Here is a 17,500-nt window from a genome sequence, read left to right as displayed (position 1 = left end):
ACTGCATGGTAACATAAAGTATGATGAAACTGTAAAATTCCCAAAACTCCACTTCTATCAATTACATGTTTTTAACATTTTCCAAATAGCTATGAGTTAAATAACACAGCACAGACGTCAGTTTCAGCTCCAGCCAGACGGGCTCTCAGCAGCAGCAGCAGCAGCAGATCATAGCTGGCATAGCTGCGACGGCGAGTGGCCTGTCATTGAGAACGCTGCGTTACAGTACAGACCGTCGGGTCATTGTTACAGGAAGGCAGCGTTCTCTCCCAGTGTGACAGTGATGAGTAGCTGTACGTGTTGTTGCTGAGCTCATTCTAAACACAGCTGTTCCCGTCCGGTGTCGTCTTTTGCCGCAAGCTGAGAATCTGAACAGGTTCGAAAGTTCATCCGAGGGAGTTTTGTTCCTCCCGGGCCCTAAAGCTTCAGCGTCAACATTTGGTGCCTTGGTCTGTTATTGTCATCTTTTTATGGTTTGTTTGTTTTATGACATTATGCTTCATTTTGGACCCGTCGACCCCATCATGGTTGACCTGCTTTTACTGTTGTTTGTCACGAGACGTAGCTGGAAAGGCATATTTGCAGTTCAGTACAGCACACAATAGATCCCCTCCTTTACACTGCTGAGGGGAAAACCATGCCAATTTGTGTAAACTTTGATATTTACCGAGCCAGGGCTGGCTGACATGGACAAAATCAAATAGCACAATATGTTTGTGGATCATTATTTGGCGCTTTCACAAAATATCTGCAAAATGAGATTTTTGATAAATACTCAGCAGTGATGTGGATATAATGACTAAGTGGGTAAAGGCAAATAATAAAACAGCTACAGTAGAACAGTCTGGTCAGTTCACAAATGTACATCACTTTACTGTAATGCAGCCTTTAAAACCAGCAAAAGACACTTATGATGACTTATAAGTAACACACACACACACACACACACACACACACACACGACACACACACACACACACACACACACACACCCACACCCACACACACACCCACACACACACACACACACCCACACACACACACACACACACACACACACACACACACACACACACACACACACACACACACACACACACACTGGAGGCATGTGTTTCCAAAGAGCAGGCGGCTGTTTGTTGCTGTTAGCACCATGGGAGCAGGAATGCTCTTCCTCTGCTTGTCCCAGGCCGGCCGGGGCGGGGCCTGGAGGGGGCGTGGCCTGGAGGGGGCGTGGCCTGGAGACTCCTCAGCCAGCATGCACGTTTCCTCTTCTCTTCGCCTGCATAGAGGAAGTGGGGGGGGGTGAAGAAGACGTCCATTTTGGGAACATGCGCTCCTCGCAGACGCATGAGCTCGTCCCACACAACATTTGGAAATGAATGAAATGTTGTTTTTTCATTTCACAGGTTTCAAATTCCCAAGGTCATTGCCAGCGGCGTTTTACACACTTATCATATCCTCTTCCCATTTTGGATGATTTTGGCCCAGTTCCTGTAGCTCACAAGCACACACACACACACACACACACACACACACACACACACACACACACACACACACACACACACACACACACACACACACACACACACACACACACACACACACACACACACACATAAAGAGACACACATAAAGAGACACAGATTTGCTGTAAACACATGCAAGGGAAATATGCATACCAGGGATTCCTGAGGTTGGCCTGACCCAGATCCAATATGTCCCACAGATGACACACACACACACACACACACGCATGCACGCACGCAGGCACGCACACACACACACACACACACACACACACACACACACTGCCTCTGCCATGCACGCACCCACCATATGAGTGTGACCTGCTTCACACCACATGGCCTGCTGCACCCGCTCCACTCACAGTGTTAAAGAGGTTGGGCCTTTTGCACAACAACCTTAAAGGATGGATAAATACAATCATCATAATAACATTGATTAGGTTATTCTTTTTGCCTCTGCCAGTAGAATTTAAGCACAATAAATACTCTCATTTAGACATTCTACTCTGTTCACGCTTTTGTTCCAGGTGAATGAGCTTCATCAGCTAATGTGGCTCTCAAACACAAACAACACTAGTTCTGTGTATGAAATCTGCTATGCGTCCACATCCCACAGCTCGTTGTCCCTGTCCCGTCCCCAAGGTGCCTCTGCAGCAGCCAGTCCCTTTTATGGCCGACATTTTCAGCAGGGTGCTTTACCGCTATTTATAGTGTGTCACAGTGGCACAGAAACCTGAGATGGCTGCGGGCGCGCGGGCGGGCGGGGGGTACGGGCAGGCGGACATGACGGGGAATCTGTGTTTCTGTGTTAATTGGAGGCTGTCGCATGCACGGCTGATCACACGCGACACAGTCTGCACTTGTTGAGTTGACCCTGAACGTATGCTACTATACAAGCTTGGAGGGTTCTTGATTTTTTTTAAATGTCTAATATTGGCAAAACAATAAAATAATTTGCACTTCATTTCAGTTGAAATGCCTGCTGCTGTGGTTGAAAATAGACAAGCTGTTGGTATAAGATGGAAAAAGTCCAACAAAATCATTTTTCCACAAATTATCAACATGGGAAATGATGGTTGATATTTGTGATCATAAGAGCCGCCCATTCCAATCTTTCCTTTTAGTGTTGCTTTGTCCCCCTCTGCTAACTGATCCTCTGCTAACTGACTGCTCCTCTGGTAACTGCTTCTCTGCTAACTGCTCCTCTGCTAACTGACTGCTCCTCTGCTAACTGCTCTTCTGCTAACTGCTCCTCTGCTATCTGCTCCTCTGCTAACTGCTCCTCTGCTAACTGCTCCTCTGTTATAACGGCTCCTCTGCTAACGGCACCTCTGATAACTGCTCCTCTGCTAACTGCTTCTCTGCTAACTGCTCCTCTGTTATAACGGCTCCTCTGATAACGGCTCCTCTGCTATCTGCTCCTCTGCTAACTGCTCCTCTGCTATCTGCTCCTCTGCTAACTGCTCCTCTGCTAACTGCTCCTCTGTTATAACGGCTCCTCTGCTAACTGCTCCTCTGCTAACTGCTCCTCTGCTATCTGCCCCTCTGCTAACTGCTCCTCTGCTATCTGCTCCTCTGCTAACTGCTCCTCTGCTATCTGCTCCTCTGCTAACTGACTGCTCCTCTGCTAACTGACTGCTCCTCTGTTATAATGTTATTAGAGGCTGAAGAAAACACACAACCCCACCCATGTTCTCCATACTGATCATGGTAATAAGTAGTTAGGTTCAAATTCTGCTTCTGCAACACAGAACCAAACTCAAAAGAGGGATGTCATCTTTGTCATAACCAACCTTCCTTCATAACTCTTGGTAATATTTAGATGCACTTAAACACAATGGCACCTGCCTGCTTTGCATCTTAGCTGATGCTCTTACAAGAATCAGAATCACTTTTATTGTCACAATATGCAAGATTACATGAGGAATCCGTCTTAGTGTCATTATGCAGTGTAGCGGTCATGTCAATATTCAGAGATAAAGAAATAGGAAAAATATCTAAAAGACAATCACAACGTTGCAAGTGCAGTCCAATATATAGTGTTCAGTAGGCATTAAATATGAATTCACAGTCCAAGTTAAATGGGCATTAAATTAAATATGAATTACAGTCCATAATAACGTACAGGTCTTTCAAGTCCATGCTCAAAACTCACTTATTCCTTAACTTTTATATCTGCTTGATTCGTCAGATGTCTGCTTTTCCTGCCAGTGCTATGTTTAGCTTGAGTTTATATATTTATTAGATTTGTGCATCGCTTTGATTATTTTCTTAACTGTATAAATAAATTAGGGCTTTGTCTTGCCAATCCATTCACGACTACATTATTGTTTTTCCAATAACTTTTTAAATTCTAGACATCCAACAGACCTATATGGCTCCAGAATCATCCATAACGTGCCTCGAACAATTCTCTGTAGTCTGTATGGCCGTGAGCAGTAAACCAATAAAAAGCATAAAGTCAGACAGTTGTAATCTTCTCAAGTAAGGTTGGCGCTGCAATCCTCTTTGTACCGAATGCCTTTCTCATCTTCAGCTAGGAGCAGGGCCATCCTTCCTGGTTGAACATGATCTTCAGCTATAGGAGCAGGGCCATCCTTCCTGGTTGAACATGATCTTCAGCTATAGGAGCAGGGCCATCCTTCCTGGTTGAACATGAACTTCAGCTATAGGAGCAGGGTCATCCTTCCTGGTTGAACATGATCTTCAGCTATAGGAGCAGGGCCATCCTTCCTGGTTGAACATGATCTTCAGCTATAGGAGCAGGGTCATCCTTCCTGGTTGAACATGATCTTCAGCTATAGGAGCAGGGCCATCCTTCCTGGTTGAACATGATCTTCAGCTATAGGAGCAGGGGCATCCTTCCTGGTTGAACATGATCTTCAGCTATAGGAGCAGGGTCATCCTTCCTGGTTGAACATTATCTTCAGCTATAGGAGCAGGGCCATCCTTCCTGGTTGAACATGATCTTCAGCTATAGGAGCAGGGCCATCCTTCCTGGTTGAACATGATCTTCAGCTATAGGAGCAGGGCCATCCTTCCTGGTTGAACATGAACTTCAGCTATAGGAGCAGGGCCATCCTTCCTGGTTGAACATGATCTTCAGCTATAGGAGCAGGGCCATCCTTCCTGGTTGAACATGATCTTCAGCTATAGGAGCAGGGCCATCCTTCCTGGTTGAACATGATCTTCAGCTATAGGAGCAGGGCCATCCTTCATGGTTGAACATGATCTTCAGCTATAGGAGCAGGGCCATCCTTCATGGTTGAACATGATCTTCAGCTATAGGAGCAGGGTCATCCTTCCTGGTTGAACATGATCTTCAGCTATAGGAGCAGGGTCATCCTTCCTGGTTGAACATGATCTTCAGCTATAGGAGCAGGGACATCCTTCCTGGTTGAACATGATCTTCAGCTATAGGAGCAGGGCCATCCTTCCTGGTTGAACACGATCTTCAGCTATAGGAGCAGGGCCATCCTTCCTGGTTGAACATGATCTTCAGCTATAGGAGCAGGGCCATCCTTCCTGGTTGGACATGATCTTCAGCTATAGGAGCAGGGCCATCCTTCATGGTTGGACATGATCTTCAGCTATAGGAGCAGGGCCATCCTTCATGGTTGAACATGATCTTCAGCTATAGGAGCTGTTAATCTGTGATTTATGTGGTTCGGCGAGCGTTTGGACGGGTCTGAGGAACGCGTCACAGTCACGCTCCATCTGGACATCGTTGGCTGGCTGATGGAGTCTCTCACCTTCCTACCTCACGTCTCTCATCTACCGGCTCATATCTGCCTAAGTCTCGCTCTCTCTCTGTCTATACCTCTGCTGCTGCTTTACGTCAAGTCCTGCTCTCCCTTCTTCCTCCTGTCTTTCGCTCTGTCATTATAGAAATTGCTAGCTGCACAGTTGTCTCTGCTCTCTCATTCTCCTCCAGTTCTCCTTTCCCTATATATCTTCGCTCTCACACCGCTCTCCACAGGTCACTGTGGCAGTGTGCAATCTGTCTCCTCCTCATCCTCCTCCTCCTCCTCCTCCTCCTCCTCCTCCTCCTCCTCCTCCTCCTCCTCCTCTCTACTCCTTCTCCTCCTCCTCTCTACTCCTCCTCCTCCTCCTCTCTCCTCCTCCTCCTCCTTCTCCTCCCCCTCCTCCTCCTCCTCCTCCTCCCTCCTCCCCCTCCTCCCTCCTCCTCCTCCTCCTCCCTCCTCCTCCTGCTCCTCATCCTCCTCCTCTCTCCTCCTCCTCCTCATCCTCCTCCTCCTCCTCCCCCTCCCTTCTCCCACTCACTCCTGTCCTGTTCTCTCCCCTCCCCTGTCTCCTTCCCGTGTCATTACCATAGACTGGGGAAAAAAGATGGACATAATGTACTGACTGGGTGTGACGTCACCCATTACTTTGTGGACTAACGCAGCGCCGCCTGCTATTGGTCCGTGATCGGCGAGCTGTACGATCACTGGACAGGTGACCCTTCAATCACGCCCCAAAACGTAGTCTTTTTAATCGTCTATTTCACTCTAAATGGGTGAGTTATAAAAATGTCACCCGCCATCCAGTTGGCATGGAAGTTAAAATGAGCTATAGAGGCCAAAGCCATTACCAGGCAGGGAAACATGTTTATTTCTGCTATCAAGTCTGGCATTTTAACATGGGGGTGAATGGGCAATGACCATCCATTTTGGAGCCGGCCTGAAGTGGCCATTCGAGGAACTGCAGTTTTTGGGACTTCCAAATTGGCCTCAAGGGGGGACTTGCCCCTGGGTCATTACGGCTCTGTGCATTCCGTCACTGACTTCTCCTCCACTGAGACCATGACAGACAGAGGGAGGTCTTCTCCAGTGAGACCATGACAGTCAGAGGGAGGTCTTCTCCAGTGAGACCATGACAGACAGAGGGAGGTCTTCTCCAGTGAGGTCATGACAGACAGAGGGAGGTCTTCTCCAGTGAGGTCATGACAGACAGAGGGAGGTCTTCTCCAGTGAGACCATGACAGACAGAGGGAGGTCTTCTCCAGTGAGACCAGGACAGACAGAGGGGAGGTCTTCTCCACTGAGACCAGGACAGACAGAGGGAGGTCTTCTCCAGTGAGACCAGGGCCCCGTTCCAATACCCATACTTCCATACTATTTAGTAGGCAAAAAAAGAATTAGTATGTCCCAATACATAGTATGTCAGATGCAGTATGCCAAGAGTACCAGGATGTTGTACTACATCAGCTCCTATTTCGGAGTATGCATTGATGCATGCTGCGCCAGCCAAACTTCCCCACAATCCTTTGCGCAGAGGAAGTTCTTCTTCTTCTAATGTTTTATGGCGGCTGGCAAACAACTTTTTGTGCATTACCGCCACCTACTGGAGTTACGTCACACTGACTGAGCTGCGTGTATAATCCACGCCCACCTCCATGACGCCGTGAACACGTCAATAACTATGATAAAAACACTGACAGAAATATGCACGTTATTATACTGTTAAGAATGAGACTGCATGTAAGTATCATCACATCAGTTTATTAGAAACAACAACATACATTACAATATAACAGCAATTTGTTTATTTGATTGTCTGTTCCAATTTTGTAAATGCTTAGTCTGAATTTTTTGTATAATGTACTGTTTGTTATTGCCAGACTTTGTTTATTGAATAAAAAAATTAAATAAAATAAAATGTGGCGCTGCGGACGTCGGCGGAAGTGAGCAAGAGGTCGGAGTTCAGGAAGCTCACGTGACAACAGATGTAGTGTGTCCCAATAGTATGCATTTTGCATGCATGCTACACACTACAATCCATACTTTGTGAGGGCAGCGGCAGTACATACTACAAGAAAGAAGTACAAGTATGGGTATTGGAACGCAGCCCAGGACAGACAGGGGGAGGTCTTCTCCAGTGAGACCATGACAGACAGAGGGAGGTCTTCTCCAGTGAGACCATGACAGACAGAGGGGAGGGAGAGGAGCAGCAGCTGTCAGCAGGGCGGCCGAGTGTGAAAACAAAGTCAGAGCAGGGATTAAAACAGGATGTTCTTTTTGCCTGGTTGTGTGACCTCTTTGTCACTCTCTGTAGGGGTCAGAGGTCAGACAAAAAGCCATGGCCCCATCATGACAGTGGATCAGCCTGTCCTGCGTCCAACATGATATATTGAAGGTTTCTGGTCATGTGGTGGTGATGGTGTTGACCTGGAAGTATTTCTTCACACACACACTGACAGTCACACACAGCTGTGTTCTTTTCACACACACACACACACACACGCACGCACGCATGCACGCACGCACGCACGCACGCACGCACACACACACACACACACACACACACACACACACACACACACACACACACACACACACACACACCTGCTGTGTCCCACCTGTAGTGTCGTACTGGAGTAAGACAGAACCATCTAGGAACTCGTCCTTGGAAACTGTTTGGAAAAGGGTAGGCACTTTCAAAAGAATACTTCAAGTATTTTAATTAGGGGTGTCACGATACACTCAGTTCACGATACGATACGTATCACGATACTGGGTTCACGATAACGATACGATACGATACGATTTTAACAATATTTTTTTAAACTTGAATAATGACAATATATGACTGGAAAAGTAGTATTTTATTTGAAATGCACAAATACAAAACATGCTGTTGTGGGAAATTGTTATTACAATAACAACTAGAAAAAACATGAGATTGGAGATAAGGCTTATCTTGAAATAGAATGAGTTACACCGTCACTTAGATTTACTTTGAACTAAAAGGTTTCTCAGCAGTATAAATTCTCATTATGCATCTTCAGTTTTTCTTCAAACTCAAACAACAAGACTTTTCTTAGTCTATTTTTTATGCATCTTCAGTTTTTCCTGTCAAGTAAACAGTTTTGCCAGAAACTCAATTGAATGGTTTCTCTCCTGTATAACTTCTCATGTGTCTCTTCAGAGACTTGTTCAACTGAACTACTTTCCACACATTGAACTTCAACAAACAAAGACGTTTCTTTGTCTATTTTTGAAAAAAAAAAAAAAAAATTTTTTTTTTTTTTTTTTTTTTTTCACGATATGAGATTTCATCTCAACGATACATATCGTGACGTTTTACTATCGCGAAATTTCGTGGGACGATATATTGTGACACCCCTAATTTTAATCCAAGTATTAACTTGGCAGGTGATTGGATGAGCGATCTGTCTATCATCGGCTAACTTCAACCACTTAGGACCGCCTCGTCCTTCAGGTAGGACTTAATGCAGAGAGACATACAGTGAATGAGCAGGTAGGACTTAAGTGTCTCACTCCAGCTCGTTTTGACCGCACACATGGCTGCTGATGGACTCTATACTGTCTGTTCAGTTACAGGACAGTGTAACCAACAGGCCAACCTATTTCTCTATTTCTATATTTTGCTGAGGTTGGCAATGTAGCCTTAATAATCCCCAGGATAATCATGATGTAAGCATTTCATTTTCTTCTCTTTAATGAGGCCAGTTGAGACTTTCCAATTACACAACAATCGTCCATTTTTGCTCCTCCCACAGTTAGTTTTTAGAAGTGCAGCATCTGACTGCTTCCATTCTGGCAGGTTGAGTGATGCGTGTGGATGGGGTGCGAATGAGATGTTAATGATTTATAACGGGCTTTGACTGGCGGGCTAATGAAGCCAGCCAGGGTTTAAGTCACCTTCTTCTAAAGTGAAGGTGTGTCTGTGCCAGGGAGGTGAGGGGGGTCAAGTCACTACACCGTTATTTCCATTAGACTAAGTGTCATCTTCGTAACAGACGGCACACACTGAGGAAGACTCGCATAGGCAGTCGTCGGACCAAAAAGCATCTCGGTCCCAGCCTGAAGGAGTGCAGATGTTCAGGATGATTTCATGTTTCATTAAAAAATAGAATATATATCAAGCAAATGTTGTTATTGATAATGATGTGTTATTGATTGATTGATTGATTGATTGATCGATTGGTCTCCTCTCTGTCTTCCAGCTCTGCCGTTGCCGACAGAGTCCCCCACCATCCAGAATGAGGACAAGGGGCTGACGAAGGAGCTTCTGACTCCGGCCGACTCGGCCGTCACCGACCTTTCCCCCAACACAGAGTCCAAAACGGACGCCTCCTCCAAGGCAGACCCCTCCTCCTCCCCCACCACAGATGTCAGGCCATCCACCCCTGGCACCAGCCCTCAGCCCAAAAAAGGTAGATCGCGACGTTAGCTGTACACTATGTCCTCTTTGTTTGTAGCTCTGCTCTGGTTTCTCCAGAGAGGAACCGACATCGATATACGTAAGAAATAGATTCCTGTTAGATGCAGCCTGAAGCCAGTTTCCATCACTTCTTTCGTTACTACCGTCCTATTGTTACAGTTCTGTTGTGGCTTCTTCTTGTCACTTTTGTCACTTTGGGTATTCCAGTCAAGAGCGTGCAGTCAGCTGCTCCACCAATCACAAGTCATGTATTCACAAAGAGTCAATCCTGGCTCAGTTGCTGTCTTGCCGAGGTCCAAGATAGCGATGTGGCGGTGAACTATAGAGACACTGCATGAAATAGGCCACGCCCATCATGGGGGAAATCGCTCCGTTCACTCCCATAGACCAGCGTCATTTTCCTTGAATGAAACATAGCTAAAAGCTGTTGTGTGGTGGGGCTGCGCAGACAACAAATGTAAAAAATCGGCAGTTAAAGTTGTTTTGTACTCTTGAGCAAAACAAGGAAGCCATTGAGAATTGGCGAGAAGAAAAATGTGGATCTAGCTGTCAAGGAAGTAAGTTGGAGTGTTCATCTTCCGTATATACGATCTTTTGGTGCAACACGCAACCATGTACGCGACATAGGAGAACGCCAGGATTGCAGGGGGGGTTTCTGTTTTCCCCCGTTTTGGGCGTGGTTTCTGAATGATGACGCGCTCTGCAGTGTCTCTATTGGGTTTAGTGCCCATTTACAAGCAATTATTATTATGTATTTGAGTCAATGAAATGTGAAACCCCAAATAGGATCAAAACTATTATTGCAGAATTAAAAGAAACATGAACCAAAGTGATTAACTCACTTACTTGTGCTTTTACTGGCGTTAGATTTGCATCGGTGTGTGTTGAATCTGGCCAGTATTCCCCCACAAAACCTAGCGTCAAAGCAGCGTAACAAAAATAAACCAGGCTATTTTCTCAGGAGCAATTTTATTGAAGGATGAAATGATACATTTGCATTTTGCATGTTGGCAGATAAACCTTCAATTTGTACTTCTCAGATTTTGTTTGAATTTCTGCACCACTGGAAACTGGCAGCAGCCCTCACTGCTGTCCTTCTGACCAGTTTGTTTTTCTGTCGACGCAGTGGCTTGTGTGAGGTCGGCATTTTCTCCCCCTGCTGGCTGGCTGTGTATTGCGAACATGTTCTCTATTTTTTCGCAACAATTTCTGATCTGCTCCATATTTCTTGTTCAGAAGAATGCGCTGGAAGCAAAAAGGTTCCCATGAATCATCAACTTGTGACCACCGACGGCTCCCAAATAATAAGAGAAGATGATAACTCCATCACAAGCTGTGAACAGGGTGAACAGGGTGAACAGGGTGAACAGGGTGAACAGGGTGAACAGGGTGTCCTGCTGGGTTCTGTTCATCGACCCCCCCCCTCACTTTTAATTTGACAGGGATTTCATGAACTTTCAAGGACATTTATGCCGCAAGCCCTGATTAATTTCTGACTCTCAGCTTCAAAGGCAAGTCCCCCTCCTGTCCCCCTCCTGTCCACTGCACCAAGTCACCCTCCTGTCCACTGCACCAAGTCACCCTCCTGTCCCCCTCCTGTCCACTGCACCAAGTCCCCCTCCTGTCCACTGCACCATGTCCCCCTCCTGTCCACTGCACCAAGTCCCCCTCCTGTCCCGTGCACCATGTCCCCCTCCTGTCCACTGCACCAAGTCCCCCTCCTGTCCACTGCACCAAGTCCCCCTCCTGTCCACTGCACCAAGTCCCCCTCCTGTCCACTGCACCAAGTCCCCCTCCTGTCCACTGCACCAAGTCCCCCTCCTGTCCACTGCACCAAGTCCCCCTCCTGTCCACTGCACCAAGTCCCCCTCCTGTCCCCTGCACCAAGTCCCCCTCCTGTCCCCTGCACCAAGTCCCCCTCCTGTCCACTGCACCAAGTCCCCCTCCTGTCCACTGCACCAAGTCCCCCTCCTGTCCACTGCACCAAGTCCCCCTCCTGTCCACTGCACCAAGTCCCCCTCCTGTCCACTGCACCAAGTCCCCCTCCTGTCCACTGCACCAAGTCCCCCTCCTGTCCACTGCACCAAGTCCCCCTCCTGTCCACTGCACCAAGTCCCCCTCCTGTCCACTGCACCAAGTCCCCCTCCTGTCCCCTGCACCAAGTCCCCCTCCTGTCCCCTGCACCAAGTCCCCCTCCTGTCCACTGCACCAAGTCCCCCTCCTGTCCACTGCACCAAGTCCCCCTCCTGTCCACTGCACCAAGTCCCCCTCCTGTCCACTGCACCAAGTCCCCCTCCTGTCCACTGCACCAAGTCCCCCTCCTGTCCACTGCACCAAGTCCCCCTCCTGTCCACTGCACCAAGTCCCTCTCCTGTCCACTGCACCAAGTCCCCCTCCTGTCCACTGCACCAAGTCCCCCTCCTGTCCCCCTCCTGTCCACTGCACCAAGTCCCCCTCCTGTCCGCTGCACCTAGAGTGAGAGAATTGTGGATGACTTTCAGTGTCCGTCATTTGCAGGCAGGATAATTCGTTCAAGACCTTAACATGCTTTTCTCTATACATGGAGGTTTCAGTGTATGGAGTCCATGCATTCAGTCAGCCAGATGGCAGTGGCTCAGAGCCAAATCCACATTTGTTATGGGGAGACGATGTGTATAGGGTGGAGGGAGGCTGATGGTGGGGTGGAGATGATTGGTGGGGATGGTAGGGGGGGGGGGGTTGAGGCGTGAGGGGGGCCGTTTGGTCTTATTAAGGCCAATGCAGAAGTACCAAAAACTGCAGTTCCTCAAATGGCCACTTGAGTCTGCCCCAAAAGGGAGTCATTCCCCATTGACCCCCATGTTAAAATGCCTGACTTTACAGCAGGAGAAAAAAGTTTACAGCCTGGTTTAAAAAAAAAGGTTTTGGTCTCTATAGCTAATTTCACCTTTCCTGACAACTGAACTGGCGCTGACTTTTTATTCACCTTATGTAGCCCCGCCCACTTGACCCATTGTATCACGACTTCCTGTTCAAAACACCGGCTGTTTTACCTGCTCAAACTAGTCTGACTCACCTGGTCAAACTAGTCTGACTCACCTGGTCAAACTAGTCTGACTCACCTGGTCAAACCTAGTTTGACTCACATTATGAGTCAGACTAGGTTTATGAGTCACAGGAAGTGAATGCAATGAAGGGATCTTGTGCCAGGGCAGGACCTGCAGGCCGTGGGATCTCTCTCTCTCTCTCTCTCTCTCTCTCTCTCTCTCTCTCTCTCTCTCTCTCTCTCTCTCTCTCTCTGCACTTCAGAGTGTCTGCACTCAGATCAGCCAGACTGAAGCGTTTACCGGGCGCACGCAGGAACCCAGGTGCCAGGACAACCACCTCTCTCTGAACGTCTCCAAGACCAAGGAGATCATTGTAGACTACAGGAGGGGGGGGGCGCACACCCCCCAATCACCATCAACGGCACAGTGGTGGAAAGGGTGGACAGCTTCAAGTACCTGGGAGTCAATATCCACCAGGACCTGACATGGGCCAACCACACCGCCACTGTTGTCAAAAAGGCCCAACAGCGAATACACGGACTCAAGCGCCTGAAGAAATTTGGGCTAAGGAAAGAAATCCTCAGGGACTTCTACAGAGGCACCATTGAAAGCCTGCTGACTGGCGGCTTCACCACCTGGTACGGGAACTGTACCACCATGGACCGCAGGGCGCTACGGAGGGTGAGGCGCGCGGCCCAGCACGTAACAGAATGTGAGTTGCCAGATCTGCATGAACTGTATAAACAGCGGTGCCTCAGGAGGTCCCTGAAGATCATCAAAGACACAAACCATCCCCACAACAGCCTGTTCTCCCTGCTACCCTCAGGGAGAAGATACAGGGTTCCAAAAGCACGCACAAATCGCTTGAGGAACAGTTTCTTCCCGCAGGCCACGAGACTCCTTAACATACACAAATAGTGTAGTAGCCGCACTGTACCGTACTGTAGCTGCTACCATTACGTATGTCTAACGTTTAATTGTATGTTTAATAAGGAATATGCTATTTGCACCTGTATGTCAAATACGCCGAATTTAAAATGCCGAGTTTAATTGTATGTTTAATAAGGAATATGTTATTTGCACCTGTATGTCAAATACGCAGAATTTAAAATGTTTAAGCACGTCTAAAGTATGCACCCGACACGTGCACCTATGTGCAGTGAATATGCCACTGTCTCTGACTTGTCTTATCACTATACTGCCTTATGCTTGTTGTGTCTCTTGTTGTTTTTGCACCCATATGCCCTGTTATATTTGTTATATTTGTACTATTTGCACTATGTTGTAAACGGAGTCCACAGCACAAGAATTTCACACGTGATACTTGTACCATGGAGTGACAATAAAAATCTTGAATCTTGACTCTTGAATCTTGAACCCTCTGACGTGATGGGGAGGGAGGGAGGACATGCAGGTTGCCATGGAGATGGGGTTCCGTTGCTGCGATTGGTTGAGAATACACGGCATACATATATTACAGCGAGCACCACAGGGGTCGCGGATTTCAACACTACAACACTTTGCTTTATGGCAAAGCTGGATCAGATTTGAAAGAACTGCATAAATCCTTGTGTTATATCGCTGCCTTTTTTTCCCCAGTGTATACCAGAGTCATGCTGGTATACGTTGCAGATGAAAAAATATACATCATGGTTACATCTGAGATACACAACATTGTTAAACGGTCAAAGTGAAATAGCATTATCAAAGCTCAGAGCTGCGCCGACCGTGGAACAGAATAAATTAATAGAGTTAGATTTGAATAAAACCACTGAGTCAGAAGTCCACACCGGCGCCCCAAGTGTTCGATGTTATGTTGGAATATTGAAAGTCCTGTCTCTCTTCTATGCACCCGGGAGGTGTTTAGATAAAACCTCTTTACACTTACAGTGTTTGATTAAGATAAGAGATTTAACCGCGAGCCTGTTTTCTTTTTCCTTTCATTTTTTTCTCCCACAGATGCGATGAGCTCAGAGCAAAGACAGAAGGTCGCCAAGGAGCGCAGGGAGGAGAGGGCCAAATATATCGGTAAGCCTTCGGGGGGCCAGAACTAACACTGTCGTCCTCTGTTGTGTCTCGGACGTCACTTTTGTGTCAGAAGAAGGCGGTTTTACTCTCAGCGTATTGCTGTTCTCAGCAAAACCCTGTGTCTGTTGTTTGTGATGCATGAATTTATTGGCACTAACTTGATACAGATGCAGATCTTCTCTCCTCTTCTATCTTTGAAGGTTTACTATGCAACTATTTCATAAAAAAAAACATATAATTATACAAAGGTTTCCCCTCAAAATGATCACTTCTGGCCCATATAATATTGTGGCAGTGTGTTTATGTTGAGAGACGCTGCGCCCTGTGTGTGTTTTCGTGACGGGAGATTGTTTTGGTGTGTTCTGTGTTGATGTGGTCGAGCCAGGCTGTGTTTACCCAGGGATTAAATGTTATTTTCTGATAGTTTCACAGTGGTTATGTTATAAAAACACAAATAAACACACACATATACCTCCAAACCATCGAGGGATGAGCTGCAAACAGCTCAAAATCTGATCTGGGAAAGAGCTCTATTTCCTGGTTCTATGTCCGCTCTGCTGAGGGACCAGCTCAGAACATCTTAGCGATTCTATTGGCTGGCTGTTGAGAGAGAGGCTGATTCTATTGGCTGGCTGTTGAGAGAGAGGCTGATTCTATTGGCTGGCTGTTGCGCTGTGAGCGATGTTATTGGCTCAGCGTTATACAGCCCCACGTGGACCTCTACACAATATATCCACCCAAATACGTCCCGGCACAGCCAAACAAAATGTAAACAGCGCCAAAATCAGGCATCGTCTGACCACAAACACACTGCCAATGTATTTAGTGGGTTAAAATAGATGTTTTTGAGGGGAAACTTTTCTATAAGGATATACAAAAATGTTTTTTTTTTATGTAATAGTTGCACCTTTAACCTGGTGTCTCCATCTCTGTTACTCTGTCGTGGGCTCTGCTCTGACCTGACTGATGGTTATTGACATGTGTTGTTGTTTCCCCTCGCACGGCTTCAGAACAGCAAACTCAGCTGCAAGGTAAGCAGGCGCGCCACCAAAAAACAACAACTCTGCAAAGCATATGCAGCGCTCATCACGCCATTTCCAATCTGTAACTTGTGATTTGGTTATTTTGTTTTTCCCCCTCGCCCGGCCTAAACAATCCTTTCCTTTCTCCCGTCCATGAATCGGTTGTCTTGTTTGTTTGCTTTTGGGTTCGTCCTTCCGTGGAACCATAATGAGCGGCGGAAACCCTCGGCAGCTTCGCTTTTGAGGCAACATGAGCTCATGTTTACCCTCACGTCACCTCCAAATACTTCACTTTATGTTATTCTTTGTTCCCCACCCAGTGTGCATGTCCACACTCATCCTATCTCTGATACGCCTCAGTCTCGTAGCTTTGAGGTGGAACTTCTCAGGATCCCAAAACACAGAAAAGACTCGACCTAGTTTTTTTTTTAAACACTAAGCACAAGCCCTTCTCCATGTGCGCCGCCAAAGCTCGAGTAGTAGCCGCCACTCGGGGCAGAGCTCGGCGGGCGTTTCCCCTGCTGGGACGTCCCACGCTGCCCGAGGCATTTTGGCGTGGAAAATGTGGTAGTCATCATTAGCGTGAACCGCAACCATGCCTCACAGACAGATTAGATGTAATTACTTGTGTCATTAGCATCATTAATGCGACCGTGCCACGCCACCGCTGCCTCGTTTTACTGATAAGAGCAGAGCTTTGTCCGGCTGCAGCTTCAGTTGGATTAGTTTCCTGTAGTCCCTTTCTGTTCTGCATGTAATTAAATAGAACAGCGTCGATCTCTTACACAATATCATCTATTGAGAGTATTCTCCCAAAAGGTAACGCTATAGAGAAATCTATGAGTGTGTGAAAATCCACGCTCACAAGCGCGTTCACCTAATGTATTTTTCAATCCAGCTGAACACAATATAGGCAAAATTCGATTTTTTTTTTTCAGGAGGTGGATTTGTGGAGGAGTGGAGATGCTTAACCTGTTGATACCGGATGCAGCATTTGCGTGTATATCCCTCATTTGTGTGCGTATCCCTTTAAGACCGCGAACCGCGTTAACGCGGTTCGCGGTCTTAAAGGGATACACACACAAATGCTGCATCAGGTATCAATGGTGTTAATACTGAACCAAAGACAAGTCACATCTTTGCCCTGCGACACTGCAGCATCCTTGCAGAGCTGACAAAGCTTCCTAATCCTAATCTTATTCGCAGCAAATAAACCGACTAATATCAAATGACGTTCCATACCATTGGTTTTGTTTGACCCTGCATGGAAATATGCCATTTCACGTTGCTCCTCGGATGCCTCATGTAACCTCCGAAATCATCATCCACGCTAACTTTATCATCATTCAAAGCTAGCCTCTCCCACCGCTCTGAGCTTAACACTTTATTGGAAGTAGGCCCGATAGGGAAACAACTGGAAAACTGGAAATGTCGTGACTCTTCCTCAAGGGAGAGAGAGCAACACTGCTGCCGTCCAGCAGGTGGCAGTTTAATTGAAGGTGATTGATCACCGTTTAATTGTTGCTCGGGGAAATGAGCCACAGCAGAGAGAAACTGCTGCCTGGAGGGTGCTGTAAAACACAGCGGGGAACTTCTGCTTATGTGCTCTTAGCACAAGACAGAATGGATTCTAATGTCATGAACACAGTATCTTAATGTCATGAACACAGTGTCTTAATGTCATGAACACAGAGTGTCTTCC

The 17,500-nt window shown here is 46.9% G+C and overlaps 1 protein-coding gene across 6 annotated transcripts in view; it reads left to right on the top strand.

The window, feature by feature from the left end:
* The window catches only part of LOC310785350 (uncharacterized protein), a 58,304-nt gene that overhangs the window by 16,164 nt on the left and 24,640 nt on the right, over positions 1–17,500 (top strand). For 4 of the 6 annotated variants that reach the window (XM_083646400.1, XM_083646399.1, XM_083646397.1 and 1 more), the window contains exons 2-4: positions 9,505–9,714; positions 14,708–14,776; positions 15,787–15,807. In XM_083646400.1, coding sequence (XP_083502526.1) covers positions 9,505–9,714; positions 14,708–14,776; positions 15,787–15,807 — 300 coding nt within the window. The remainder of the gene's footprint in view (positions 1–9,504; positions 9,715–14,707; positions 14,777–15,786; positions 15,808–17,500) is intronic. The other 2 variants (XM_083646401.1, XM_083646398.1) reach the window with 1 other exon arrangement.

This window comes from Poromitra crassiceps (assembly GCF_964638095.1).
Source record: "Poromitra crassiceps genome assembly, chromosome: 11".
Lineage (NCBI taxonomy): Eukaryota > Metazoa > Chordata > Actinopteri > Beryciformes > Melamphaidae > Poromitra > Poromitra crassiceps.
The sequence above is the reverse complement of the archived record's forward strand: the minus strand, read 5'-3'. Positions and strand labels throughout refer to the sequence as shown.